Source organism: Dromaius novaehollandiae, chromosome 1 (genome assembly GCF_036370855.1).
Source record: "Dromaius novaehollandiae isolate bDroNov1 chromosome 1, bDroNov1.hap1, whole genome shotgun sequence".
In the NCBI taxonomy this organism is placed as follows: domain Eukaryota; kingdom Metazoa; phylum Chordata; class Aves; order Casuariiformes; family Dromaiidae; genus Dromaius; species Dromaius novaehollandiae.
Window position 1 is genome coordinate 129,125,191 of NC_088098.1, and position 26,316 is coordinate 129,151,506.

The 26,316-nt window shown below is 57.5% G+C and overlaps 3 protein-coding genes across 10 annotated transcripts; all 3 read right to left on the bottom strand.

Moving 5' to 3' along the window:
* Positions 1-297: 297 nt before the first annotated feature.
* LOC135323712 (uncharacterized) lies at positions 298-5,554 on the bottom strand. 2 transcript variants are annotated; one of them, XM_064497969.1, is made up of 10 exons: positions 5,053-5,554; positions 4,235-4,294; positions 3,698-3,769; positions 3,567-3,605; positions 3,291-3,350; positions 2,855-2,926; positions 2,281-2,352; positions 1,302-1,373; positions 722-869; positions 298-526 (listed from the first exon to the last, which is right to left on the bottom strand). In XM_064497969.1, the coding sequence occupies exons 1-10, from the start codon at positions 5,168-5,170 to the stop codon at positions 325-327; spliced, it is 915 nt and encodes a 304-aa protein (XP_064354039.1). In that variant the 5' UTR covers positions 5,171-5,554; the 3' UTR covers positions 298-324. The 2 variants fall into 2 exon arrangements, with proteins under 2 accessions (XP_064354039.1, XP_064354048.1); XM_064497978.1 differs by lacking the exon at positions 722-869.
* A 908-nt stretch (positions 5,555-6,462) lies between these two features.
* LOC135323713 (uncharacterized) lies at positions 6,463-18,722 on the bottom strand. Of its 5 annotated transcripts, XM_064497985.1 has the most exons (13): positions 18,221-18,722; positions 17,403-17,462; positions 16,866-16,937; positions 16,735-16,773; positions 16,459-16,518; positions 16,028-16,099; positions 9,732-9,770; positions 9,456-9,515; positions 9,020-9,091; positions 8,446-8,517; positions 7,467-7,538; positions 6,887-7,034; positions 6,463-6,691 (listed from the first exon to the last, which is right to left on the bottom strand). In XM_064497985.1, exons 1-13 carry the CDS (start codon positions 18,336-18,338, stop codon positions 6,490-6,492), a joined length of 1,086 nt encoding a protein of 361 aa, XP_064354055.1. In that variant the 5' UTR covers positions 18,339-18,722; the 3' UTR covers positions 6,463-6,489. The 5 variants fall into 5 exon arrangements, with proteins under 5 accessions (XP_064354055.1, XP_064354068.1, XP_064354062.1 ...); XM_064497991.1 differs by lacking the exons at positions 6,463-6,691; positions 6,887-7,034; positions 7,467-7,538; ... (2 more) ...; positions 9,456-9,515; positions 9,732-9,770 and adding exons at positions 12,628-12,856; positions 13,052-13,199; positions 13,632-13,703; ... (1 more) ...; positions 15,185-15,256; positions 15,621-15,680 and having other exon boundaries at positions 16,735-16,797; XM_064498002.1 differs by lacking the exons at positions 6,463-6,691; positions 6,887-7,034; positions 7,467-7,538; ... (2 more) ...; positions 9,456-9,515; positions 9,732-9,770 and adding exons at positions 12,628-12,856; positions 13,632-13,703; positions 14,611-14,682; positions 15,185-15,256; positions 15,621-15,680 and having other exon boundaries at positions 16,735-16,797.
* Positions 18,723-19,630: 908 nt separating this feature from the next.
* On the bottom strand, positions 19,631-25,725 carry LOC135323714 (uncharacterized). Of its 3 annotated transcripts, none has more exons than XM_064498010.1 (12): positions 25,224-25,725; positions 24,406-24,465; positions 23,869-23,940; positions 23,738-23,776; positions 23,462-23,521; positions 23,031-23,102; positions 22,624-22,683; positions 22,188-22,259; positions 21,614-21,685; positions 20,635-20,706; positions 20,055-20,202; positions 19,631-19,859 (listed from the first exon to the last, which is right to left on the bottom strand). In XM_064498010.1, exons 1-12 carry the CDS (start codon positions 25,339-25,341, stop codon positions 19,658-19,660), a joined length of 1,047 nt encoding a protein of 348 aa, XP_064354080.1. In that variant the 5' UTR covers positions 25,342-25,725; the 3' UTR covers positions 19,631-19,657. The 3 variants fall into 3 exon arrangements, with proteins under 3 accessions (XP_064354080.1, XP_064354079.1, XP_064354085.1); XM_064498009.1 differs by having other exon boundaries at positions 23,738-23,800; XM_064498015.1 differs by lacking the exon at positions 20,055-20,202 and having other exon boundaries at positions 23,738-23,800.
* Positions 25,726-26,316: the final 591 nt, after the last annotated feature.

Sequence of the window (26,316 nt, forward strand, 5' to 3'; positions counted from 1 at the left end):
GCACAGCCATCCTTTGCAGCGCCCCCTTCCCCTCTCAGTCCCCACATCCACCAGGATTCAGTGGAGCACTCCCAGGGAGTTCACGGACAACCATTTGCATGCCATGTCTCATCCACGCTCCCCCATTCGGATGAATGAAACCTTAATGACAGCCCAAGCTGGGAAACTACAGTGATGATGGGACCGAGGGCAGCCCTTGAGGGAGGGCAACTCTCTGACAGCTCCTCTCCCTCATCCAACCCTGCCGTAAGCGCTGTGCCTTACACCCAGACACAGAGGACCAAAACAGCCAAGGACTTGCAACATTTTAGCCCAACAGGTTTTTTATTCTCTTCGGAATATGTACACGTATTTTATTATTCTGTTTGGAACAGGCATCGGAAGTTGACTGGAGCTGTTGTTGAGATTTTCATTTTCTATAGTAAACTCATCCTTTTTTCTTTTGCTTCCGGGCTTTGCTCTTCCTTCCTCCATACTGGGCTCTTGTCTGTCGGAGGCAGCGGCAAGATTAGCTGGTACCGCTTCTCTGCAACAACGAGAATGGCTTTCAGGAAAAAGTACTCACTGCCAGGAAGGAAGAGTCCACCTAAGAAAGCTTACAGCAGACGTCTCAACAGAGTCCTCTCAACAGCTCACCAGGCACTCCACCATACTATCCCTACACATGCTTCGTTGCTAAGAGCGGCCATGTACTAAAGAACGTTGGAAAAGAACAACTCACTGTTTTCCATTCCTCAGCAGGGAAATGACTTTACAGGTCAGCAGTACCCCAAACAGCAACGAACCCGAGACTGCTGCAGTGAAGACCAAACACTGCTTTTGTCGGCCTTTATGAGCTGCAGCCTCGGCATCTTTGTCACCAGCAAGGCCTGGAGGAAAGGAGACAATCCCATACATGCCTGGCTTCTGCAGGACTGATAATCTCACTGTGTGGTTGGGATTCCCAGGCAATTTTACATGCCGTGGTGTTACTATCGTTGATTCTGGTCTCTTGGCACCGGCAGACAAGAAAGTTCACTGAAACGTCTCATGGGCAAGAACCCACCGGCCGGTGAAAGTCTGAACCAGCACCACCCCTAACTGTGCTGGCGGCACTCCCCAGCCCAGCAGGCAGAACGGGCTCCTCTGCGTCCGCCTGCGGCCAAGGAGACACCTGAACCTGGCTCTCTCCCTTTGCCTTTTCTCCCACACAGGCAGCACCTCCCCTTCCTCTGCCCTCTCCTCTTCCAAACACAACTCGCATGCTCCACGTTTCCAGGACTCATCTCTCACTTAGGCACCCCTGCAAGACTGCTCAGTACCTTGGCGCGTTGGAAAAAAGGCGTATTTCCTGCCGCGGGGGGCTTCTCCAGGCTGTGACATGCTTGGAAGCACTATGAAGAATCAGAGAGAGGGAAAGCCTCAGCACTGCTCAGGCACACAGCATGCAGAAGGACGGACAAGCTTCCCTCCTGCCCGACCCCTGAATCAGGGCATCGCTTTGGGCCTCCTTTCACAGCAGGGATCCCACTCGGTGCACCTTTTGTGCCTAGGGCCTCTAGGGACTCCCTGCAAGTTCTGAGATGCAGACACAGCAGGAGATCGAGTTGATTAAGAGTCATGCTTGCTAACATGTGCTCAGTGGGGTTAAAACCGCCTCAGTCCCCACATGGCAAAGCTCCAAAATCCCTGGGAGCTGCAGGGTGGGGGAAGTGAGGCTATCTCACAGGATCCACAAAGGTTTATTTAATTAGCATGTCAGAGATGTGCATATCATCTCCACACACCAGAGACAAAAGTCTTCTTCAGAAAGCTGCTCCCGCCTTGTTGTAGAACACTTCCGATGCCCTAGTACTTTCCGTAGGCTTCTTCAGATTGGAATGGCAGCAAATGAGCGTGGGACCTCTAATTACACCAAGGCACTTGTCTTGCCCTTCCACTCCTGGGCATTTTGCAAATGCTTACCGGGCGCCTGCACAGGCACCATCTGCGTACCAATGGAAGCATGCAGGGAGCTGCTTGGGGAAAGGACACCCTGGACTTCACACAAGCTCTAAACTCAACCCCAACAAGCCTGCTGCCTTTGCTACAGGCACTGGAAGAAGCACAAGGTTGCAGCAGCTAGCAAACACCACTTGGCCACACAGAGCACCCCGGGACACATCTCTGAAGCCCTCCCAAATCCCTCTTGGCTCTTTTGCATCTAGGAGCATCGGCCAAGGACTTAAGCTACATGGCCCATGAATCAAATAGTGAAAAATCCTGCTCATTCCTGGAAGGGAATCAGTCCTGACCACTTACCCCTGGCATGCCCCTGAGGCACAACAATGGCATCCAGATGAGAAGCTGGGAGGCCGCTGCCTATAGGAACACCTGTAAGCAAACATAGACAAGTTTTCATTACAGGCTGCCACACTCTTCTGCAGAAGTGAATTGCAGTGACTGGAAGGGGAATGGGGGGACACACGCAGGTTGAGAGTCTCCCAGCTGCAGGAGGGCCAGGGCCACTTGCCGCCCGGGACCTGGCGCCTCTCCAAATCCTCCGTCAACACACTATCCAACACCCCGCAAGCACCCCAGGACAAACACACAGCCCCTTGGTGCTTTCTTCTGGGGAGGTCTCTAATGTACACCAAGGAAGCCAGAACTCTACAAACAGGGAACCTTTAGCACCGGAGGACAACAAGGATCGTTTACATTCCTCATGCACAGAAGCCCACTGGCCAGTGCAAGACTGAACCAGCGCTACCCCTAACTGTTTCTCTGGCCTGCCAGCAGGGCACGGCTGTTGCGGACCTTGGCATCGTCCGGAGGGCACAACAAAGCGAGAAAAGAAATGCTTATTTTTCCTACTGAGTATCTGCTGACTGCTCACCTCCATGATGTCTCGGAGTCTCCAGGCCAGGCTCCAGAGCAGAAGAGGGATCTCCATCCCCTACGGCCACAGCTTCAACCAAACACACATGGGAACAGTTCCCGTTATCTATATGTTGCCATATACTTCTGCAGATTTTTATGGGTACAAACTGAAGCCTGCACAGAGCTGCTGGGGGAAAGGATGCCCTGGAGTTCACGCAAGCTGTAACTCCACCCCAGCAAGCCTGCGGCCTTTGCAGTAGGCACTGCGAGCAGCACAAAGCCTTCCCAAGGAAAAGCACACCGCGGCAGATAGCTGAAGGCCACCCAAGTCCCACTCTACTATTGGGAGTGTCTGAGCAGCAGCCAAGGACCTGCTCAGGTCCATGCCATATGAAGAACATTTTCAAAGGCAAAAGCTTATTCTGTCAAGTGAATAAAGCTTGACTACTTACCCCGGGGATCCTTGCGAGGCACGAGAACTGGATACCGCTGAAAAGTTCGGTAACCATCGCCTATAGGCAGAGCACAAACCCAACACTTTGGTGACAAGGTTTCCTTACAAGCTGGTACAAATTGCTCCACGCAGCAGTTGCACTGAATGGAAGGGGGGCCAGGCAATGACATGGGACATATTAGCAGGTCGAGAGTCTCAGAGCTGTGGAGGGGCAGGCGTCACCTTTTGCCCGGCACCTGGCAGCTCTCAAAGTAAAGGAACGCTCACAACTTACCCCTGGCATCCCTGCGAGGCTCAACAACTCTTGGACCACCTGAAGAGGAAGCATGATGTACAACTGCACGTGAACTACATACTACAAAGGACGTTCTTATTCTTGCAGGTAAGGAAAAGGTGACTACGTACCCCTGGGAAGACCCCAAGCCTCAGCAACGGGATCCAGGTGAGAACCGGAATAACCATTAACCACAGCCTCGTCTGTAACCAAACACGCATGGGTTCACATAGCAGTTCTCGGTACATATTTCCACACTCTTCTTCTGATTCGAATGGTGGTGAACGACAGGGAACATATAATTACACCACGCTTCCACTCATGCGCATCTTGCAAACACTTAGCGGCTGCCTGCAGTGCCACCATATGGGCATAAATCTAAGCAGGCATGGAGCTGCTGGGGGAAAGGACGCCCTGGAGTTCACACAGGCTGTAGGCTCAACCCCATTGCAGCAGGCACTGGAAGCAGCACAGCATCAGAGCAGCTCGCCAACAGCACTCTGCACACCAAAGCTCCCAGCGCAGATCTCAGAAGCCTTCCCAACTTCCCCTCTGCTCTTTTGTGTGTCTAAGAATTGGCCCAGGACTTACTCCGTCCAACGTCACATGAACAAAATACCAAAAAGCAAAGGCTCCTTCCATGAAGTGAATCAACCTTGACCACTTACCCCTGGCATCCCCCTGATGCTCAACAACCAGATTCAGCTGAGAAGCTGGAAGACCACTGCCTACAGGAACACAGACAAGTTGACATTACAGGCTGCAACATCCTTCTGCAGAAGTCAAGCGCACTGAAGAGAAGGGGACCACGGCAGCACTTGGGTGCACATGCAGGTCGAAAGACCCCAGCTGCAGAGGGACTGGGGAGACCTGCTGGCTGCCACCTGGCACCTTTTAAAATTTCCTGTCAAGGCGCGATCCCAGAGCCCCCAAGCACCCCCAGGACAAACACACGGGCCCTCGGCACCTCCTTCCAGGGAGCTCTCTAACGCACAGCACTCTGCAAAGGGGGAACCCTCAGCACCGCAGGACACGAAGGATCGTTTACACTGCGCGGGCACAAGAGCTCCCCGGCCAGCGAAAGGCCAAAGCGGCGCCAGGAAAGGCATGCTTCTGGTCTTGCCAGGGAAGGGACGGTCCCCTGAGGACTCACCTCCAGCATCTTCCCAAGCCTTCGGTCCCGCATCCGGCCAAGCACCGGCATCGCCATCGCCGCCGGGCACCGCTGCAACCCCCCGCGGGGACGACAGCTCCCGTCACCCAGCGCCAGGTGCTGCTCCAGGCACAGCTCTCGCCCCCGGCGCCCCCCAGCGCACCCCCCTCCCCGCGGCCCCACGAGCCTCGCCGAGCCGCTCCCGGCCCCCGCCGCCGCCTCCCGCCGCCCCCGGCCGCCCCGGCCGCTCGCCGGCCGGCCCCGCGGCCCCCAGGCTGCCGCGCCGCGCCGTGCGGGGGCGGCGCTGCCTCCGTCGCCGCCCGCCCGCCCTACCTGGGCCCGGCGCTGCCCGCGGAGCAGCCCGGCTGTCCCGGGCACGCAGGGCCGCCAGGAGGCCGAGCAGCAGCAGCAGGCGACGCCCGGGGCCGGACGCCCCCCGCGCTCGCACCATGCTGCCCGTCGCCAGCAGCCGCCCCCCGCCGGCGCCCTCGAGCAACGCGCGCGCGGAGCGGCGTCTGCGGGGCGCGGCGCGGCACAACGCACCGCAGCGGAAAGCACCGCACCGCAGCGGAAAGCACCGCACCGCACTGCACCGCACTGCACTGCACCGCAGCGCAAAGCACCGCACCGCAGCGCAAAGCAGCGCACTGCCCCGCAGCACAACGCAACACCGCGCAGCACAACGCAGCACAATGCACCGCGGGGCCCCTCTGTGAGCTCAGGGGCGCCCTCCGCGCGCCTCCGCGGCGGCCCGCGCTCCCTCCGCGCGCCGGCGCCGGCGCCGGCGCCGCCCTGTGCGGGCAGCCCGGGCATGCTGGCGGCCGGGGGTGCTGCTGCCGCCCTCGAGGAGCCCCTCGGGGGCAGCCCGGCTCTCTGCCCACACGCTCGCGCCCCTGCGCTCGCCTCGCTGCTCGGCAGCTCCGCGCCAGCGCCTGCTCCGGCCTCGCTCGCTGCTCTCCTTCCCGCCCCCGCTGCCGCCGCTCTGCTCCAGCGCCAGCGCTAGCGCCAGCTGTGCACTTCCGGAGCTGGCCCAGGGGCAGCTGCTGACAGGCGGGGGGGCTCCAGTGCCAAGCCTGTGCCCCAGCTCTCCTCCCCCGTCCAGCTGGGATTCCGCCTCCCGCTTCCTTGCTGGCACCACTGCCTCTGTCCCCTTTGCTTTGGGACCAACATTTCAGGCCTCCTTGGGCCTTGTGCAGCACCCGAAGCAAGCAGAGCTCTCCTGGTCCTGGGCCTTGCTCCGAGTGCTCCTCTCACAAGACGACCCTGGGAGCTCAGAAAGACTGTTCCTGCTGTTGAAAGGAGGCAGATTAGGAGAAGCTCGCTCTCTCTTTTTGGAGAAGAAGCATTCTTTAACCCAGGACATCCTAGAGCTGCTAAAGCCCTAAAGAAACATTACATCAGCCTCTGGTCTCACTTTAGCACTCCTCTAACTCATTGCTCAGAGCTGCACAGCCATCCTTTGCAGCGCCCCCTTCCCCTCTCAGTCCCCACATCCACCAGGATTCAGTGGAGCACTCCCAGGGAGTTCACGGACAACCATTTGCATGCCATGTCTCATCCACGCTCCCCCATTCGGATGAATGAAACCTTAATGACAGCCCAAGCTGGGAAACTACAGTGATGATGGGACCGAGGGCAGCCCTTGAGGGAGGGCAACTCTCTGACAGCTCCTCTCCCTCATCCAACCCTGCCGTAAGCGCTGTGCCTTACACCCAGACACAGAGGACCAAAACAGCCAAGGACTTGCAACATTTTAGCCCAACAGGTTTTTTATTCTCTTCGGAATATGTACACGTATTTTATTATTCTGTTTGGAACAGGCATCGGAAGTTGACTGGAGCTGTTGTTGAGATTTTCATTTTCTATAGTAAACTCATCCTTTTTTCTTTTGCTTCCGGGCTTTGCTCTTCCTTCCTCCATACTGGGCTCTTGTCTGTCGGAGGCAGCGGCAAGATTAGCTGGTACCGCTTCTCTGCAACAACGAGAATGGCTTTCAGGAAAAAGTACTCACTGCCAGGAAGGAAGAGTCCACCTAAGAAAGCTTACAGCAGACGTCTCAACAGAGTCCTCTCAACAGCTCACCAGGCACTCCACCATACTATCCCTACACATGCTTCGTTGCTAAGAGCGGCCATGTACTAAAGAACGTTGGAAAAGAACAACTCACTGTTTTCCATTCCTCAGCAGGGAAATGACTTTACAGGTCAGCAGTACCCCAAACAGCAACGAACCCGAGACTGCTGCAGTGAAGACCAAACACTGCTTTTGTCGGCCTTTATGAGCTGCAGCCTCGGCATCTTTGTCACCAGCAAGGCCTGGAGGAAAGGAGACAATCCCATACATGCCTGGCTTCTGCAGGACTGATAATCTCACTGTGTGGTTGGGATTCCCAGGCAATTTTACATGCCGTGGTGTTACTATCGCTGATTCTGGTCTCTTGGCACCGGCAGACAAGAAAGTTCACTGAAACGTCTCATGGGCAAGAACCCACCGGCCGGTGAAAGTCTGAACCAGCACCACCCCTAACTGTGCTGGCGGCACTCCCCAGCCCAGCAGGCAGAACGGGCTCCTCTGCGTCCGCCTGCGGCCAAGGAGACACCTGAACCTGGCTCTCTCCCTTTGCCTTTTCTCCCACACAGGCAGCACCTCCCCTTCCTCTGCCCTCTCCTCTTCCAAACACAACTCGCATGCTCCACGTTTCCAGGACTCATCTCTCACTTAGGCACCCCTGCAAGACTGCTCAGTACCTTGGCGCGTTGGAAAAAAGGCGTATTTCCTGCCGCGGGGGGCTTCTCCAGGCTGTGACATGCTTGGAAGCACTATGAAGAATCAGAGAGAGGGAAAGCCTCAGCACTGCTCAGGCACACAGCATGCAGAAGGACGGACAAGCTTCCCTCCTGCCCGACCCCTGAATCAGGGCATCGCTTTGGGCCTCCTTTCACAGCAGGGATCCCACTCGGTGCACCTTTTGTGCCTAGGGCCTCTAGGGACTCCCTGCAAGTTCTGAGATGCAGACACAGCAGGAGATCGAGTTGATTAAGAGTCATGCTTGCTAACATGTGCTCAGTGGGGTTAAAACCGCCTCAGTCCCCACATGGCAAAGCTCCAAAATCCCTGGGAGCTGCAGGGTGGGGGAAGTGAGGCTATCTCACAGGATCCACAAAGGTTTATTTAATTAGCATGTCAGAGATGTGCATATCATCTCCACACACCAGAGACAAAAGTCTTCTTCAGAAAGCTGCTCCCGCCTTGTTGTAGAACACTTCCGATGCCCTAGTACTTTCCGTAGGCTTCTTCAGATTGGAATGGCAGCAAATGAGCGTGGGACCTCTAATTACACCAAGGCACTTGTCTTGCCCTTCCACTCCTGGGCATTTTGCAAATGCTTACCGGGCGCCTGCACAGGCACCATCTGCGTACCAATGGAAGCATGCAGGGAGCTGCTTGGGGAAAGGACACCCTGGACTTCACACAAGCTCTAAACTCAACCCCAACAAGCCTGCTGCCTTTGCTACAGGCACTGGAAGAAGCACAAGGTTGCAGCAGCTAGCAAACACCACTTGGCCACACAGAGCACCCCGGGACACATCTCTGAAGCCCTCCCAAATCCCTCTTGGCTCTTTTGCATCTAGGAGCATCGGCCAAGGACTTAAGCTACATGGCCCATGAATCAAATAGTGAAAAATCCTGCTCATTCCTGGAAGGGAATCAGTCCTGACCACTTACCCCTGGCATGCCCCTGAGGCACAACAATGGCATCCAGATGAGAAGCTGGGAGGCCGCTGCCTATAGGAACACCTGTAAGCAAACATAGACAAGTTTTCATTACAGGCTGCCACACTCTTCTGCAGAAGTGAATTGCAGTGACTGGAAGGGGAATGGGGGGACACACGCAGGTTGAGAGTCTCCCAGCTGCAGGAGGGCCAGGGCCACTTGCCGCCCGGGACCTGGCGCCTCTCCAAATCCTCCGTCAACACACTATCCAACACCCCGCAAGCACCCCAGGACAAACACACAGCCCCTTGGTGCTTTCTTCTGGGGAGGTCTCTAATGTACACCAAGGAAGCCAGAACTCTACAAACAGGGAACCTTTAGCACCGGAGGACAACAAGGATCGTTTACATTCCTCATGCACAGAAGCCCACTGGCCAGTGCAAGACTGAACCAGCGCTACCCCTAACTGTTTCTCTGGCCTGCCAGCAGGGCACGGCTGTTGCGGACCTTGGCATCGTCCGGAGGGCACAACAAAGCGAGAAAAGAAATGCTTATTTTTCCAACTGAGTATCTGCTGACTGCTCACCTCCATGATGTCTCGGAGTCTCCAGGCCAGGCTCCAGAGCAGAAGAGGGATCTCCATCCCCTACGGCCACAGCTTCAACCAAACACACATGGGAACAGTTCCCGTTATCTATATGTTGCCATATACTTCTGCAGATTTTTATGGGTACAAACTGAAGCCTGCACAGAGCTGCTGGGGGAAAGGATGCCCTGGAGTTCACGCAAGCTGTAACTCCACCCCAGCAAGCCTGCGGCCTTTGCAGTAGGCACTGCGAGCAGCACAAAGCCTTCCCAAGGAAAAGCACACCGCGGCAGATAGCTGAAGGCCACCCAAGTCCCACTCTACTATTGGGAGTGTCTGAGCAGCAGCCAAGGACCTGCTCAGGTCCATGCCATATGAAGAACATTTTCAAAGGCAAAAGCTTATTCTGTCAAGTGAATAAAGCTTGACTACTTACCCCGGGGATCCTCGCGAGGCACGAGAACTGGATACCGCTGAAAAGTTCGGTAACCATCGCCTATAGGCAGAGCACAAACCCAACACTTTGGTGACAAGGTTTCCTTACAAGCTGGTACAAATTGCTCCACGCAGCAGTTGCACTGAATGGAAGGGGGGCCAGGCAATGACATGGGACATATTAGCAGGTCGAGAGTCTCAGAGCTGTGGAGGGGCAGGCGTCACCTTTTGCCTGGCACCTGGCAGCTCTCAAAGTAAAGGAACGCTCACAACTTACCCCTGGCATCCCTGCGAGGCTCAACAACTCTTGGACCACCTGAAGAGGAAGCATGATGTACAACTGCACGTGAACTACATACTACAAAGGACGTTCTTATTCTTGCAGGTAAGGAAAAGGTGACTACGTACCCCTGGGAAGACCCCGAGCCTCAGCAACGGGATCCAGGTGAGAACCGGAATAACCATTAACCACAGCCTCGTCTGTAACCAAACACGCATGGGTTCACATAGCAGTTCTCGGTACATATTTCCACACTCTTCTTCTGATTCGAATGGTGGTGAACGACAGGGAACATATAATTACACCACGCTTCCACTCATGCGCATCTTGCAAACACTTAGCGGCTGCCTGCAGTGCCACCATATGGGCATAAATCTAAGCAGGCATGGAGCTGCTGGGGGAAAGGACGCCCTGGAGTTCACACAGGCTGTAGGCTCAACCCCATTGCAGCAGGCACTGGAAGCAGCACAGCATCAGAGCAGCTCGCCAACAGCACTCTGCACACCAAAGCTCCCAGCGCAGATCTCAGAAGCCTTCCCAACTTCCCCTCTGCTCTTTTGTGTGTCTAAGAATTGGCCCAGGACTTACTCCGTCCAACGTCACATGAACAAAATACCAAAAAGCAAAGGCTCCTTCCATGAAGTGAATCAACCTTGACCACTTACCCCTGGCATCCCCCTGATGCTCAACAACCAGATTCAGCTGAGAAGCTGGAAGACCACTGCCTACAGGAACACAGACAAGTTGACATTACAGGCTGCAACATCCTTCTGCAGAAGTCAAGCGCACTGAAGAGAAGGGGACCACGGCAGCACTTGGGTGCACATGCAGGTCGAAAGACCCCAGCTGCAGAGGGACTGGGGAGACCTGCTGGCTGCCACCTGGCACCTTTTAAAATTTCCTGTCAAGGCGCGATCCCAGAGCCCCCAAGCACCCCCAGGACAAACACACGGGCCCTCGGCACCTCCTTCCAGGGAGCTCTCTAACGCACAGCACTCTGCAAAGGGGGAACCCTCAGCACCGCAGGACACGAAGGATCGTTTACACTGCGCGGGCACAAGAGCTCCCCGGCCAGCGAAAGGCCAAAGCGGCGCCAGGAAAGGCATGCTTCTGGTCTTGCCAGGGAAGGGACGGTCCCCTGAGGACTCACCTCCAGCATCTTCCCAAGCCTTCGGTCCCGCATCCGGCCAAGCACCGGCATCGCCATCGCCGCCGGGCACCGCTGCAACCCCCCGCGGGGACGACAGCTCCCGTCACCCAGCGCCAGGTGCTGCTCCAGGCACAGCTCTCGCCCCCGGCGCCCCCCAGCGCACCCCCCTCCCCGCGGCCCCACGAGCCTCGCCGAGCCGCTCCCGGCCCCCGCCGCCGCCTCCCGCCGCCCCCGGCCGCCCCGGCCGCTCGCCGGCCGGCCCCGCGGCCCCCAGGCTGCCGCGCCGCGCCGTGCGGGGGCGGCGCTGCCTCCGTCGCCGCCCGCCCGCCCTACCTGGGCCCGGCGCTGCCCGCGGAGCAGCCCGGCTGTCCCGGGCACGCAGGGCCGCCAGGAGGCCGAGCAGCAGCAGCAGGCGACGCCCGGGGCCGGACGCCCCCCGCGCTCGCACCATGCTGCCCGTCGCCAGCAGCCGCCCCCCGCCGGCGCCCTCGAGCAACGCGCGCGCGGAGCGGCGTCTGCGGGGCGCGGCGCGGCACAACGCACCGCAGCGGAAAGCACCGCACCGCAGCGGAAAGCACCGCACCGCACTGCACCGCACTGCACTGCACCGCAGCGCAAAGCACCGCACCGCAGCGCAAAGCAGCGCACTGCCCCGCAGCACAACGCAACACCGCGCAGCACAACGCAGCACAATGCACCGCGGGGCCCCTCTGTGAGCTCAGGGGCGCCCTCCGCGCGCCTCCGCGGCGGCCCGCGCTCCCTCCGCGCGCCGGCGCCGGCGCCGGCGCCGCCCTGTGCGGGCAGCCCGGGCATGCTGGCGGCCGGGGGTGCTGCTGCCGCCCTCGAGGAGCCCCTCGGGGGCAGCCCGGCTCTCTGCCCACACGCTCGCGCCCCTGCGCTCGCCTCGCTGCTCGGCAGCTCCGCGCCAGCGCCTGCTCCGGCCTCGCTCGCTGCTCTCCTTCCCGCCCCCGCTGCCGCCGCTCTGCTCCAGCGCCAGCGCTAGCGCCAGCTGTGCACTTCCGGAGCTGGCCCAGGGGCAGCTGCTGACAGGCGGGGGGGCTCCAGTGCCAAGCCTGTGCCCCAGCTCTCCTCCCCCGTCCAGCTGGGATTCCGCCTCCCGCTTCCTTGCTGGCACCACTGCCTCTGTCCCCTTTGCTTTGGGACCAACATTTCAGGCCTCCTTGGGCCTTGTGCAGCACCCGAAGCAAGCAGAGCTCTCCTGGTCCTGGGCCTTGCTCCGAGTGCTCCTCTCACAAGACGACCCTGGGAGCTCAGAAAGACTGTTCCTGCTGTTGAAAGGAGGCAGATTAGGAGAAGCTCGCTCTCTCTTTTTGGAGAAGAAGCATTCTTTAACCCAGGACATCCTAGAGCTGCTAAAGCCCTAAAGAAACATTACATCAGCCTCTGGTCTCACTTTAGCACTCCTCTAACTCATTGCTCAGAGCTGCACAGCCATCCTTTGCAGCGCCCCCTTCCCCTCTCAGTCCCCACATCCACCAGGATTCAGTGGAGCACTCCCAGGGAGTTCACGGACAACCATTTGCATGCCATGTCTCATCCACGCTCCCCCATTCGGATGAATGAAACCTTAATGACAGCCCAAGCTGGGAAACTACAGTGATGATGGGACCGAGGGCAGCCCTTGAGGGAGGGCAACTCTCTGACAGCTCCTCTCCCTCATCCAACCCTGCCGTAAGCGCTGTGCCTTACACCCAGACACAGAGGACCAAAACAGCCAAGGACTTGCAACATTTTAGCCCAACAGGTTTTTTATTCTCTTCGGAATATGTACACGTATTTTATTATTCTGTTTGGAACAGGCATCGGAAGTTGACTGGAGCTGTTGTTGAGATTTTCATTTTCTATAGTAAACTCATCCTTTTTTCTTTTGCTTCCGGGCTTTGCTCTTCCTTCCTCCATACTGGGCTCTTGTCTGTCGGAGGCAGCGGCAAGATTAGCTGGTACCGCTTCTCTGCAACAACGAGAATGGCTTTCAGGAAAAAGTACTCACTGCCAGGAAGGAAGAGTCCACCTAAGAAAGCTTACAGCAGACGTCTCAACAGAGTCCTCTCAACAGCTCACCAGGCACTCCACCATACTATCCCTACACATGCTTCGTTGCTAAGAGCGGCCATGTACTAAAGAACGTTGGAAAAGAACAACTCACTGTTTTCCATTCCTCAGCAGGGAAATGACTTTACAGGTCAGCAGTACCCCAAACAGCAACGAACCCGAGACTGCTGCAGTGAAGACCAAACACTGCTTTTGTCGGCCTTTATGAGCTGCAGCCTCGGCATCTTTGTCACCAGCAAGGCCTGGAGGAAAGGAGACAATCCCATACATGCCTGGCTTCTGCAGGACTGATAATCTCACTGTGTGGTTGGGATTCCCAGGCAATTTTACATGCCGTGGTGTTACTATCGCTGATTCTGGTCTCTTGGCACCGGCAGACAAGAAAGTTCACTGAAACGTCTCATGGGCAAGAACCCACCGGCCGGTGAAAGTCTGAACCAGCACCACCCCTAACTGTGCTGGCGGCACTCCCCAGCCCAGCAGGCAGAACGGGCTCCTCTGCGTCCGCCTGCGGCCAAGGAGACACCTGAACCTGGCTCTCTCCCTTTGCCTTTTCTCCCACACAGGCAGCACCTCCCCTTCCTCTGCCCTCTCCTCTTCCAAACACAACTCGCATGCTCCACGTTTCCAGGACTCATCTCTCACTTAGGCACCCCTGCAAGACTGCTCAGTACCTTGGCGCGTTGGAAAAAAGGCGTATTTCCTGCCGCGGGGGGCTTCTCCAGGCTGTGACATGCTTGGAAGCACTATGAAGAATCAGAGAGAGGGAAAGCCTCAGCACTGCTCAGGCACACAGCATGCAGAAGGACGGACAAGCTTCCCTCCTGCCCGACCCCTGAATCAGGGCATCGCTTTGGGCCTCCTTTCACAGCAGGGATCCCACTCGGTGCACCTTTTGTGCCTAGGGCCTCTAGGGACTCCCTGCAAGTTCTGAGATGCAGACACAGCAGGAGATCGAGTTGATTAAGAGTCATGCTTGCTAACATGTGCTCAGTGGGGTTAAAACCGCCTCAGTCCCCACATGGCAAAGCTCCAAAATCCCTGGGAGCTGCAGGGTGGGGGAAGTGAGGCTATCTCACAGGATCCACAAAGGTTTATTTAATTAGCATGTCAGAGATGTGCATATCATCTCCACACACCAGAGACAAAAGTCTTCTTCAGAAAGCTGCTCCCGCCTTGTTGTAGAACACTTCCGATGCCCTAGTACTTTCCGTAGGCTTCTTCAGATTGGAATGGCAGCAAATGAGCGTGGGACCTCTAATTACACCAAGGCACTTGTCTTGCCCTTCCACTCCTGGGCATTTTGCAAATGCTTACCGGGCGCCTGCACAGGCACCATCTGCGTACCAATGGAAGCATGCAGGGAGCTGCTTGGGGAAAGGACACCCTGGACTTCACACAAGCTCTAAACTCAACCCCAACAAGCCTGCTGCCTTTGCTACAGGCACTGGAAGAAGCACAAGGTTGCAGCAGCTAGCAAACACCACTTGGCCACACAGAGCACCCCGGGACACATCTCTGAAGCCCTCCCAAATCCCTCTTGGCTCTTTTGCATCTAGGAGCATCGGCCAAGGACTTAAGCTACATGGCCCATGAATCAAATAGTGAAAAATCCTGCTCATTCCTGGAAGGGAATCAGTCCTGACCACTTACCCCTGGCATGCCCCTGAGGCACAACAATGGCATCCAGATGAGAAGCTGGGAGGCCGCTGCCTATAGGAACACCTGTAAGCAAACATAGACAAGTTTTCATTACAGGCTGCCACACTCTTCTGCAGAAGTGAATTGCAGTGACTGGAAGGGGAATGGGGGGACACACGCAGGTTGAGAGTCTCCCAGCTGCAGGAGGGCCAGGGCCACTTGCCGCCCGGGACCTGGCGCCTCTCCAAATCCTCCGTCAACACACTATCCAACACCCCGCAAGCACCCCAGGACAAACACACAGCCCCTTGGTGCTTTCTTCTGGGGAGGTCTCTAATGTACACCAAGGAAGCCAGAACTCTACAAACAGGGAACCTTTAGCACCGGAGGACAACAAGGATCGTTTACATTCCTCATGCACAGAAGCCCACTGGCCAGTGCAAGACTGAACCAGCGCTACCCCTAACTGTTTCTCTGGCCTGCCAGCAGGGCACGGCTGTTGCGGACCTTGGCATCGTCCGGAGGGCACAACAAAGCGAGAAAAGAAATGCTTATTTTTCCAACTGAGTATCTGCTGACTGCTCACCTCCATGATGTCTCGGAGTCTCCAGGCCAGGCTCCAGAGCAGAAGAGGGATCTCCATCCCCTACGGCCACAGCTTCAACCAAACACACATGGGAACAGTTCCCGTTATCTATATGTTGCCATATACTTCTGCAGATTTTTATGGGTACAAACTGAAGCCTGCACAGAGCTGCTGGGGGAAAGGATGCCCTGGAGTTCACGCAAGCTGTAACTCCACCCCAGCAAGCCTGCGGCCTTTGCAGTAGGCACTGCGAGCAGCACAAAGCCTTCCCAAGGAAAAGCACACCGCGGCAGATAGCTGAAGGCCACCCAAGTCCCACTCTACTATTGGGAGTGTCTGAGCAGCAGCCAAGGACCTGCTCAGGTCCATGCCATATGAAGAACATTTTCAAAGGCAAAAGCTTATTCTGTCAAGTGAATAAAGCTTGACTACTTACCCCGGGGATCCTCGCGAGGCACGAGAACTGGATACCGCTGAAAAGTTCGGTAACCATCGCCTATAGGCAGAGCACAAACCCAACACTTTGGTGACAAGGTTTCCTTACAAGCTGGTACAAATTGCTCCACGCAGCAGTTGCACTGAATGGAAGGGGGGCCAGGCAATGACATGGGACATATTAGCAGGTCGAGAGTCTCAGAGCTGTGGAGGGGCAGGCGTCACCTTTTGCCCGGCACCTGGCAGCTCTCAAAGTAAAGGAACACTCACAACTTACCCCTGGCATCCCTGCGAGGCTCAACAACTCTCGGATGACTTGAAGAGGTAGCACGATGTACAGTTGCACATGAACTACATTCTACAAAAGACGTTCTTATTCTTGCAGGTAAGGAAAAGGTGACTACGTACCCCTGGGAAGAACCTGAGCCTGAACAACAGGATCCAGACGAGAACCGGCATAGCCATCAACCACAGCCACATCTGTAACCAAACACAGATGGGAACAGCTCCCGTTATATATATGCTGCCATATACTTCCGCAGATCGGAATGGGAGTGAATGTGCAGGGCACACATAATTACACCAAGGCACTTGTCTCGCCCTTCTGCTCACAAGCATCTTGCAAACGCTGACAGGGTGCCTGCACAGGCACCATATGGGTACAAAGCCTTCCCAAGGAAAAGCACACCGCGGCAGATAGCTGAAGGCCACCCAAGTCCCACTCTACTATTGGGAGTGTCTGAGCAGCAGCCAAGGACCTGCTCAGGTCCATGCCATATGAAGAACATTTTCAAAGGCAAAAGCTTATTCTGTCAAGTGAATAAAGCTTGACTACTTACCCCGGGGATCCTCGCGAGGCACGAGAACTGGATACCGCTGAAAAGTTCGGTAACCATCGCCTATAGGCAGAGCACAAACCCAACACTTTGGTGACAAGGTTTCCTTACAAGCTGGTACAAATTGCTCCACGCAGCAGTTGCACTGAATGGAAGGGGGGCCAGGCAATGACATGGGACATATTAGCAGGTCGAGAGTCTCAGAGCTGTGGAGGGGCAGGCGTCACCTTTTGCCTGGCACCTGGCAGCTCTCAAAGTAAAGGAACGCTCACAACTTACCCCTGGCACCCCTGCGAGGCTCAACAACTCTTGGACCACCTGAAGAGGAAGCATGATGTACAACTGCACGTGAACTACATACTACAAAGGACGTTCTTATTCTTGCAGGTAAGGAAAAGGTGACTACGTACCCCTGGGAAGACCCCGAGCCTCAGCAACGGGATCCAGGTGAGAACCGGAATAACCATTAACCACAGCCTCGTCTGTAACCAAACACGCATGGGTTCACATAGCAGTTCTCGGTACATATTTCCACACTCTTCTTCTGATTCGAATGGTGGTGAACGACAGGGAACATATAATTACACCACGCTTCCACTCATGCGCATCTTGCAAACACTTAGCGGCTGCCTGCAGTGCCACCATATGGGCATAAATCTAAGCAGGCATGGAGCTGCTGGGGGAAAGGACGCGCTGGAGTTCACACAGGCTGTAGGCTCAACCCCATTGCAGCAGGCACTGGAAGCAGCACAGCATCAGAGCAGCTCGCCAACAGCACTCTGCACACCAAAGCTCCCAGCGCAGATCTCAGAAGCCTTCCCAACTTCCCCTCTGCTCTTTTGTGTGTCTAAGAATTGGCCCAGGACTTACTCCGTCCAACGTCACATGAACAAAATACCAAAAAGCAAAGGCTCCTTCCATGAAGTGAATCAACCTTGACCACTTACCCCTGGCATCCCCCTGATGCTCAACAACCAGATTCAGCTGAGAAGCTGGAAGACCACTGCCTACAGGAACACAGACAAGTTGACATTACAGGCTGCAACATCCTTCTGCAGAAGTCAAGCGCACTGAAGAGAAGGGGACCACGGCAGCACTTGGGTGCACATGCAGGTCGAAAGACCCCAGCTGCAGAGGGACTGGGGAGACCTGCTGGCTGCCACCTGGCACCTTTTAAAATTTCCTGTCAAGGCGCGATCCCAGAGCCCCCAAGCACCCCCAGGACAAACACACGGGCCCTCGGCACCTCCTTCCAGGGAGCTCTCTAACGCACAGCACTCTGCAAAGGGGGAACCCTCAGCACCGCAGGACACGAAGGATCGTTTACACTGCGCGGGCACAAGAGCTCCCCGGCCAGCGAAAGGCCAAAGCGGCGCCAGGAAAGGCATGCTTCTGGTCTTGCCAGGGAAGGGACGGTCCCCTGAGGACTCACCTCCAGCATCTTCCCAAGCCTTCGGTCCCGCATCCGGCCAAGCACCGGCATCGCCATCGCCGCCGGGCACCGCTGCAACCCCCCGCGGGGACGACAGCTCCCGTCACCCAGCGCCAGGTGCTGCTCCAGGCACAGCTCTCGCCCCCGGCGCCCCCCAGCGCACCCCCCTCCCCGCGGCCCCACGAGCCTCGCCGAGCCGCTCCCGGCCCCCGCCGCCGCCTCCCGCCGCCCCCGGCCGCCCCGGCCGCTCGCCGGCCGGCCCCGCGGCCCCCAGGCTGCCGCGCCGCGCCGTGCGGGGGCGGCGCTGCCTCCGTCGCCGCCCGCCCGCCCTACCTGGGCCCGGCGCTGCCCGCGGAGCAGCCCGGCTGTCCCGGGCACGCAGGGCCGCCAGGAGGCCGAGCAGCAGCAGCAGGCGACGCCCGGGGCCGGACGCCCCCCGCGCTCGCACCATGCTGCCCGTCGCCAGCAGCCGCCCCCCGCCGGCGCCCTCGAGCAACGCGCGCGCGGAGCGGCGTCTGCGGGGCGCGGCGCGGCACAACGCACCGCAGCGGAAAGCACCGCACCGCAGCGGAAAGCACCGCACCGCACTGCACCGCACTGCACTGCACCGCAGCGCAAAGCACCGCACCGCAGCGCAAAGCAGCGCACTGCCCCGCAGCACAACGCAACACCGCGCAGCACAACGCAGCACAATGCACCGCGGGGCCCCTCTGTGAGCTCAGGGGCGCCCTCCGCGCGCCTCCGCGGCGGCCCGCGCTCCCTCCGCGCGCCGGCGCCGGCGCCGGCGCCGCCCTGTGCGGGCAGCCCGGGCATGCTGGCGGCCGGGGGTGCTGCTGCCGCCCTCGAGGAGCCCCTCGGGGGCAGCCCGGCTCTCTGCCCACACGCTCGCGCCCCTGCGCTCGCCTCGCTGCTCGGCAGCTCCGCGCCAGCGCCTGCTCCGGCCTCGCTCGCTGCTCTCCTTCCCGCCCCCGCTGCCGCCGCTCTGCTCCAGCGCCAGCGCTAGCGCCAGCTGTGCACTTCCGGAGCTGGCCCAGGGGCAGCTGCTGACAGGCGGGGGGGCTCCAGTGCCAAGCCTGTGCCCCAGCTCTCCTCCCCCGTCCAGCTGGGATTCCGCCTCCCGCTTCCTTGCTGGCACCACTGCCTCTGTCCCCTTTGCTTTGGGACCAACATTTCAGGCCTCCTTGGGCCTTGTGCAGCACCCGAAGCAAGCAGAGCTCTCCTGGTCCTGGGCCTTGCTCCGAGTGCTCCTCTCACAAGACGACCCTGGGAGCTCAGAAAGACTGTTCCTGCTGTTGAAAGGAGGCAGATTAGGAGAAGCTCGCTCTCTCTTTTTGGAGAAGAAGCATTCTTTAACCCAGGACATCCTAGAGCTGCTAAAGCCCTAAAGAAACATTACATCAGCCTCTGGTCTCACTTTAGCACTCCTCTAACTCATTGCTCAGAGCTGCACAGCCATCCTTTGCAGCGCCCCCTTCCCCTCTCAGTCCCCACATCCACCAGGATTCAGTGGAGCACTCCCAGGGAGTTCACGGACAACCATTTGCATGCCATGTCTCATCCACGCTCCCCCATTCGGATGAATGAAACCTTAATGACAGCCCAAGCTGGGAAACTACAGTGATGATGGGACCGAGGGCAGCCCTTGAGGGAGGGCAACTCTCTGACAGCTCCTCTCCCTCATCCAACCCTGCCGTAAGCACTGTGCCTTACACCCAGACACAGAGGACCAAAACAGCCAAGGACTTGCAACATTTTAGCCCAACAGGTTTTTTATTCTCTTCGGAATATGTACACGTATTTTATTATTCTGTTTGGAACAGGCATCGGAAGTTGACTGGAGCTGTTGTTGAGATTTTCATTTTCTATAGTAAACTCATCCTTTTTTCTTTTGCTTCCGGGCTTTGCTCTTCCTTCCTCCATACTGGGCTCTTGTCTGTCGGAGGCAGCGGCAAGATTAGCTGGTACCGCTTCTCTGCAACAACGAGAATGGCTTTCAGGAAAAAGTACTCACTGCCAGGAAGGAAGAGTCCACCTAAGAAAGCTTACAGCAGACGTCTCAACAGAGTCCTCTCAACAGCTCACCAGGCACTCCACCATACTATCCCTACACATGCTTCGTTGCTAAGAGCGGCCATGTACTAAAGAACGTTGGAAAAGAACAACTCACTGTTTTCCATTCCTCAGCAGGGAAATGACTTTACAGGTCAGCAGTACCCCAAACAGCAACGAACCCGAGACTGCTGCAGTGAAGACCAAACACTGCTTTTGTCGGCCTTTATGAGCTGCAGCCTCGGCATCTTTGTCACCAGCAAGGCCTGGAGGAAAGGAGACAATCCCATACATGCCTGGCTTCTGCAGGACTGATAATCTCACTGTGTGGTTGGGATTCCCAGGCAATTTTACATGCCGTGGTGTTACTATCGCTGATTCTGGTCTCTTGGCACCGGCAGACAAGAAAGTTCACTGAAACGTCTCATGGGCAAGAACCCACCGGCCGGTGAAAGTCTGAACCAGCACCACCCCTAACTGTGCTGGCGGCACTCCCCAGCCCAGCAGGCAGAACGGGCTCCTCTGCGTCCGCCTGCGGCCAAGGAGACACCTGAACCTGGCTCTCTCCCTTTGCCTTTTCTCCCACACAGGCAGCACCTCCCCTTCCTCTGCCCTCTCCTCTTCCAAACACAACTCGCATGCTCCACGTTTCCAGGACTCATCTCTCACTTAGGCACCCCTGCAAGACTGCTCAGTACCTTGGCGCGTTGGAAAAAAGGCGTATTTCCTGCCGCGGGGGGCTTCTCCAGGCTGTGACATGCTTGGAAGCACTATGAAGAATCAGAGAGAGGGAAAGCCTCAGCACTGCTCAGGCACACAGCATGCAGAAGGACGGACAAGCTTCCCTCCTGCCCGACCCCTGAATCAGGGCATCGCTTTGGGCCTCCTTTCACAGCAGGGATCCCACTCGGTGCACCTTTTGTGCCTAGGGCCTCTAGGGACTCCCTGCAAGTTCTGAGATGCAGACACAGCAGGAGATCGAGTTGATTAAGAGTCATGCTTGCTAACATGTGCTCAGTGGGGTTAAAACCGCCTCAGTCCCCACATGGCAAAGCTCCAAAATCCCTGGGAGCTGCAGGGTGGGGGAAGTGAGGCTATCTCACAGGATCCACAAAGGTTTATTTAATTAGCATGTCAGAGATGTGCATATCATCTCCACACACCAGAGACAAAAGTCTTCTTCAGAAAGCTGCTCCCGCCTTGTTGTAGAACACTTCCGATGCCCTAGTACTTTCCGTAGGCTTCTTCAGATTGGAATGGCAGCAAATGAGCGTGGGACCTCTAATTACACCAAGGCACTTGTCTTGCCCTTCCACTCCTGGGCATTTTGCAAATGCTTACCGGGCGCCTGCACAGGCACCATCTGCGTACCAATGGAAGCATGCAGGGAGCTGCTTGGGGAAAGGACACCCTGGACTTCACACAAGCTCTAAACTCAACCCCAACAAGCCTGCTGCCTTTGCTACAGGCACTGGAAGAAGCACAAGGTTGCAGCAGCTAGCAAACACCACTTGGCCACACAGAGCACCCTGGGACACATCTCTGAAGCCCTCCCAAATCCCTCTTGGCTCTTTTGCATCTAGGAGCATCGGCCAAGGACTTAAGCTACATGGCCCATGAATCAAATAGTGAAAAATCCTGCTCATTCCTGGAAGGGAATCAGTCCTGACCACTTACCCCTGGCATGCCCCTGAGGCACAACAATGGCATCCAGATGAGAAGCTGGGAGGCCGCTGCCTATAGGAACACCTGTAAGCAAACATAGACAAGTTTTCATTACAGGCTGCCACACTCTTCTGCAGAAGTGAATTGCAGTGACTGGAAGGGGAATGGGGGGACACACGCAGGTTGAGAGTCTCCCAGCTGCAGGAGGGCCAGGGCCACTTGCCGCCCGGGACCTGGCGCCTCTCCAAATCCTCCGTCAACACACTATCCAACACCCCGCAAGCACCCCAGGACAAACACACAGCCCCTTGGTGCTTTCTTCTGGGGAGGTCTCTAATGTACACCAAGGAAGCCAGAACTCTACAAACAGGGAACCTTTAGCACCGGAGGACAACAAGGATCGTTTACATTCCTCATGCACAGAAGCCCACTGGCCAGTGCAAGACTGAACCAGCGCTACCCCTAACTGTTTCTCTGGCCTGCCAGCAGGGCACGGCTGTTGCGGACCTTGGCATCGTCCGGAGGGCACAACAAAGCGAGAAAAGAAATGCTTATTTTTCCTACTGAGTATCTGCTGACTGCTCACCTCCATGATGTCTCGGAGTCTCCAGGCCAGGCTCCAGAGCAGAAGAGGGATCTCCATCCCCTACGGCCACAGCTTCAACCAAACACACATGGGAACAGTTCCCGTTATCTATATGTTGCCATATACTTCTGCAGATTTTTATGGGTACAAACTGAAGCCTGCACAGAGCTGCTGGGGGAAAGGATGCCCTGGAGTTCACGCAAGCTGTAACTCCACCCCAGCAAGCCTGCGGCCTTTGCAGTAGGCACTGCGAGCAGCACAAAGCCTTCCCAAGGAAAAGCACACCGCGGCAGATAGCTGAAGGCCACCCAAGTCCCACTCTACTATTGGGAGTGTCTGAGCAGCAGCCAAGGACCTGCTCAGGTCCATGCCATATGAAGAACATTTTCAAAGGCAAAAGCTTATTCTGTCAAGTGAATAAAGCTTGACTACTTACCCCGGGGATCCTCGCGAGGCACGAGAACTGGATACCGCTGAAAAGTTCGGTAACCATCGCCTATAGGCAGAGCACAAACCCAACACTTTGGTGACAAGGTTTCCTTACAAGCTGGTACAAATTGCTCCACGCAGCAGTTGCACTGAATGGAAGGGGGGCCAGGCAATGACATGGGACATATTAGCAGGTCGAGAGTCTCAGAGCTGTGGAGGGGCAGGCGTCACCTTTTGCCCGGCACCTGGCAGCTCTCAAAGTAAAGGAACGCTCACAACTTACCCCTGGCATCCCTGCGAGGCTCAACAACTCTCGGATGACTTGAAGAGGTAGCACGATGTACAATTGCACATGAACTACATTCTACAAAAGACGTTCTTATTCTTGCAGGTAAGGAAAAGGTGACTACGTACCCCTGGGAAGAACCTGAGCCTGAACAACAGGATCCAGACGAGAACCGGCATAGCCATCAACCACAGCCACATCTGTAACCAAACACAGATGGGAACAGCTCCCGTTATATATATGCTGCCATATACTTCCGCAGATCGGAATGGGAGTGAATGTGCAGGGCACACATAATTACACCAAGGCACTTGTCTCGCCCTTCTGCTCACAAGCATCTTGCAAACGCTGACAGGGTGCCTGCACAGGCACCATATGGGTACAAAGCCTTCCCAAGGAAAAGCACACCGCGGCAGATAGCTGAAGGCCACCCAAGTCCCACTCTACTATTGGGAGTGTCTGAGCAGCAGCCAAGGACCTGCTCAGGTCCATGCCATATGAAGAACATTTTCAAAGGCAAAAGCTTATTCTGTCAAGTGAATAAAGCTTGACTACTTACCCCGGGGATCCTCGCGAGGCACGAGAACTGGATACCGCTGAAAAGTTCGGTAGCCATCGCCTATAGGCAGAGCACAAACCCAACACTTTGGTGACAAGGTTTCCTTACAAGCTGGTACAAATTGCTCCACGCAGCAGTTGCACTGAATGGAAGGGGGGCCAGGCAATGACATGGGACATATTAGCAGGTCGAGAGTCTCAGAGCTGTGGAGGGGCAGGCGTCACCTTTTGCCTGGCACCTGGCAGCTCTCAAAGTAAAGGAACGCTCACAACTTACCCCTGGCACCCCTGCGAGGCTCAACAACTCTTGGACCACCTGAAGAGGAAGCATGATGTACAACTGCACGTGAACTACATACTACAAAGGACGTTCTTATTCTTGCAGGTAAGGAAAAGGTGACTACGTACCCCTGGGAAGACCCCGAGCCTCAGCAACGGGATCCAGGTGAGAACCGGAATAACCATTAACCACAGCCTCGTCTGTAACCAAACACGCATGGGTTCACATAGCAGTTCTCGGTACATATTTCCACACTCTTCTTCTGATTCGAATGGTGGTGAACGACAGGGAACATATAATTACACCACGCTTCCACTCATGCGCATCTTGCAAACACTTAGCGGCTGCCTGCAGTGCCACCATATGGGCATAAATCTAAGCAGGCATGGAGCTGCTGGGGGAAAGGACGCCCTGGAGTTCACACAGGCTGTAGGCTCAACCCCATTGCAGCAGGCACTGGAAGCAGCACAGCATCAGAGCAGCTCGCCAACAGCACTCTGCACACCAAAGCTCCCAGCGCAGATCTCAGAAGCCTTCCCAACTTCCCCTCTGCTCTTTTGTGTGTCTGAGAATTGGCCCAGGACTTACTCCGTCCAACGTCACATGAACAAAATACCAAAAAGCAAAGGCTCCTTCCATGAAGTGAATCAACCTTGACCACTTACCCCTGGCATCCCCCTGATGCTCAACAACCAGATTCAGCTGAGAAGCTGGAAGACCACTGCCTACAGGAACACAGACAAGTTGACATTACAGGCTGCAACATCCTTCTGCAGAAGTCAAGCGCACTGAAGAGAAGGGGACCACGGCAGCACTTGGGTGCACATGCAGGTCGAAAGACCCCAGCTGCAGAGGGACTGGGGAGACCTGCTGGCTGCCACCTGGCACCTTTTAAAATTTCCTGTCAAGGCGCGATCCCAGAGCCCCCAAGCACCCCCAGGACAAACACACGGGCCCTCGGCACCTCCTTCCAGGGAGCTCTCTAACGCACAGCACTCTGCAAAGGGGGAACCCTCAGCACCGCAGGACACGAAGGATCGTTTACACTGCGCGGGCACAAGAGCTCCCCGGCCAGCGAAAGGCCAAAGCGGCGCCAGGAAAGGCATGCTTCTGGTCTTGCCAGGGAAGGGACGGTCCCCTGAGGACTCACCTCCAGCATCTTCCCAAGCCTTCGGTCCCGCATCCGGCCAAGCACCGGCATCGCCATCGCCGCCGGGCACCGCTGCAACCCCCCGCGGGGACGACAGCTCCCGTCACCCAGCGCCAGGTGCTGCTCCAGGCACAGCTCTCGCCCCCGGCGCCCCCCAGCGCACCCCCCTCCCCGCGGCCCCACGAGCCTCGCCGAGCCGCTCCCGGCCCCCGCCGCCGCCTCCCGCCGCCCCCGGCCGCCCCGGCCGCTCGCCGGCCGGCCCCGCGGCCCCCAGGCTGCCGCGCCGCGCCGTGCGGGGGCGGCGCTGCCTCCGTCGCCGCCCGCCCGCCCTACCTGGGCCCGGCGCTGCCCGCGGAGCAGCCCGGCTGTCCCGGGCACGCAGGGCCGCCAGGAGGCCGAGCAGCAGCAGCAGGCGACGCCCGGGGCCGGACGCCCCCCGCGCTCGCACCATGCTGCCCGTCGCCAGCAGCCGCCCCCCGCCGGCGCCCTCGAGCAACGCGCGCGCGGAGCGGCGTCTGCGGGGCGCGGCGCGGCACAACGCACCGCAGCGGAAAGCACCGCACCGCAGCGGAAAGCACCGCACCGCACTGCACCGCACTGCACTGCACCGCAGCGCAAAGCACCGCACCGCAGCGCAAAGCAGCGCACTGCCCCGCAGCACAACGCAACACCGCGCAGCACAACGCAGCACAATGCACCGCGGGGCCCCTCTGTGAGCTCAGGGGCGCCCTCCGCGCGCCTCCGCGGCGGCCCGCGCTCCCTCCGCGCGCCGGCGCCGGCGCCGGCGCCGCCCTGTGCGGGCAGCCCGGGCATGCTGGCGGCCGGGGGTGCTGCTGCCGCCCTCGAGGAGCCCCTCGGGGGCAGCCCGGCTCTCTGCCCACACGCTCGCGCCCCTGCGCTCGCCTCGCTGCTCGGCAGCTCCGCGCCAGCGCCTGCTCCGGCCTCGCTCGCTGCTCTCCTTCCCGCCCCCGCTGCCGCCGCTCTGCTCCAGCGCCAGCGCTAGCGCCAGCTGTGCACTTCCGGAGCTGGCCCAGGGGCAGCTGCTGACAGGCGGGGGGGCTCCAGTGCCAAGCCTGTGCCCCAGCTCTCCTCCCCCGTCCAGCTGGGATTCCGCCTCCCGCTTCCTTGCTGGCACCACTGCCTCTGTCCCCTTTGCTTTGGGACCAACATTTCAGGCCTCCTTGGGCCTTGTGCAGCACCCGAAGCAAGCAGAGCTCTCCTGGTCCTGGGCCTTGCTCCGAGTGCTCCTCTCACAAGACGACCCTGGGAGCTCAGAAAGACTGTTCCTGCTGTTGAAAGGAGGCAGATTAGGAGAAGCTCGCTCTCTCTTTTTGGAGAAGAAGCATTCTTTAACCCAGGACATCCTAGAGCTGCTAAAGCCCTAAAGAAACATTACATCAGCCTCTGGTCTCACTTTAGCACTCCT

What these genes read in the sequence shown, in the direction of transcription:
- LOC135323713 (XM_064497985.1), bottom strand. Translation starts at nt 18,338, where the DNA reads ATGGTGCGAGCGCGGGGGGCGTCCGGCCCCGGGCGTCGCCTGCTGCTG. An exon ending in GCCTCGCGAGGATCCCCGGG is followed by an intron (nt 16,100 to 16,458) that starts GTAAGTAGTCAA and finishes GTTTGGTTACAG; the next exon opens with ATGTGGCTGTGGTTGATGGC. An exon ending in CTGCTGAGGAATGGAAAACA is followed by an intron (nt 6,692 to 6,886) that starts GTGAGTTGTTCT and finishes TCGTTGTTGCAG; the next exon opens with AGAAGCGGTACCAGCTAATC.
- LOC135323712 (XM_064497969.1), bottom strand. Translation starts at nt 5,170, where the DNA reads ATGGTGCGAGCGCGGGGGGCGTCCGGCCCCGGGCGTCGCCTGCTGCTG. An exon ending in GGCTTGGGGTCTTCCCAGGG is followed by an intron (nt 3,606 to 3,697) that starts GTACGTAGTCAC and finishes CTTCCTCTTCAG; the next exon opens with GTGGTCCAAGAGTTGTTGAG. An exon ending in CTTTTTTCCAACGCGCCAAG is followed by an intron (nt 870 to 1,301) that starts GTACTGAGCAGT and finishes CCTTTCCTCCAG; the next exon opens with GCCTTGCTGGTGACAAAGAT.
- LOC135323714 (XM_064498009.1), bottom strand. Translation starts at nt 25,341, where the DNA reads ATGGTGCGAGCGCGGGGGGCGTCCGGCCCCGGGCGTCGCCTGCTGCTG. An exon ending in GGCTCAGGTTCTTCCCAGGG is followed by an intron (nt 22,684 to 23,030) that starts GTACGTAGTCAC and finishes CTCTGCCTATAG; the next exon opens with GCGATGGTTACCGAACTTTT. An exon ending in GCCTCGCGAGGATCCCCGGG is followed by an intron (nt 22,260 to 22,623) that starts GTAAGTAGTCAA and finishes GTTTGGTTGAAG; the next exon opens with CTGTGGCCGTAGGGGATGGA.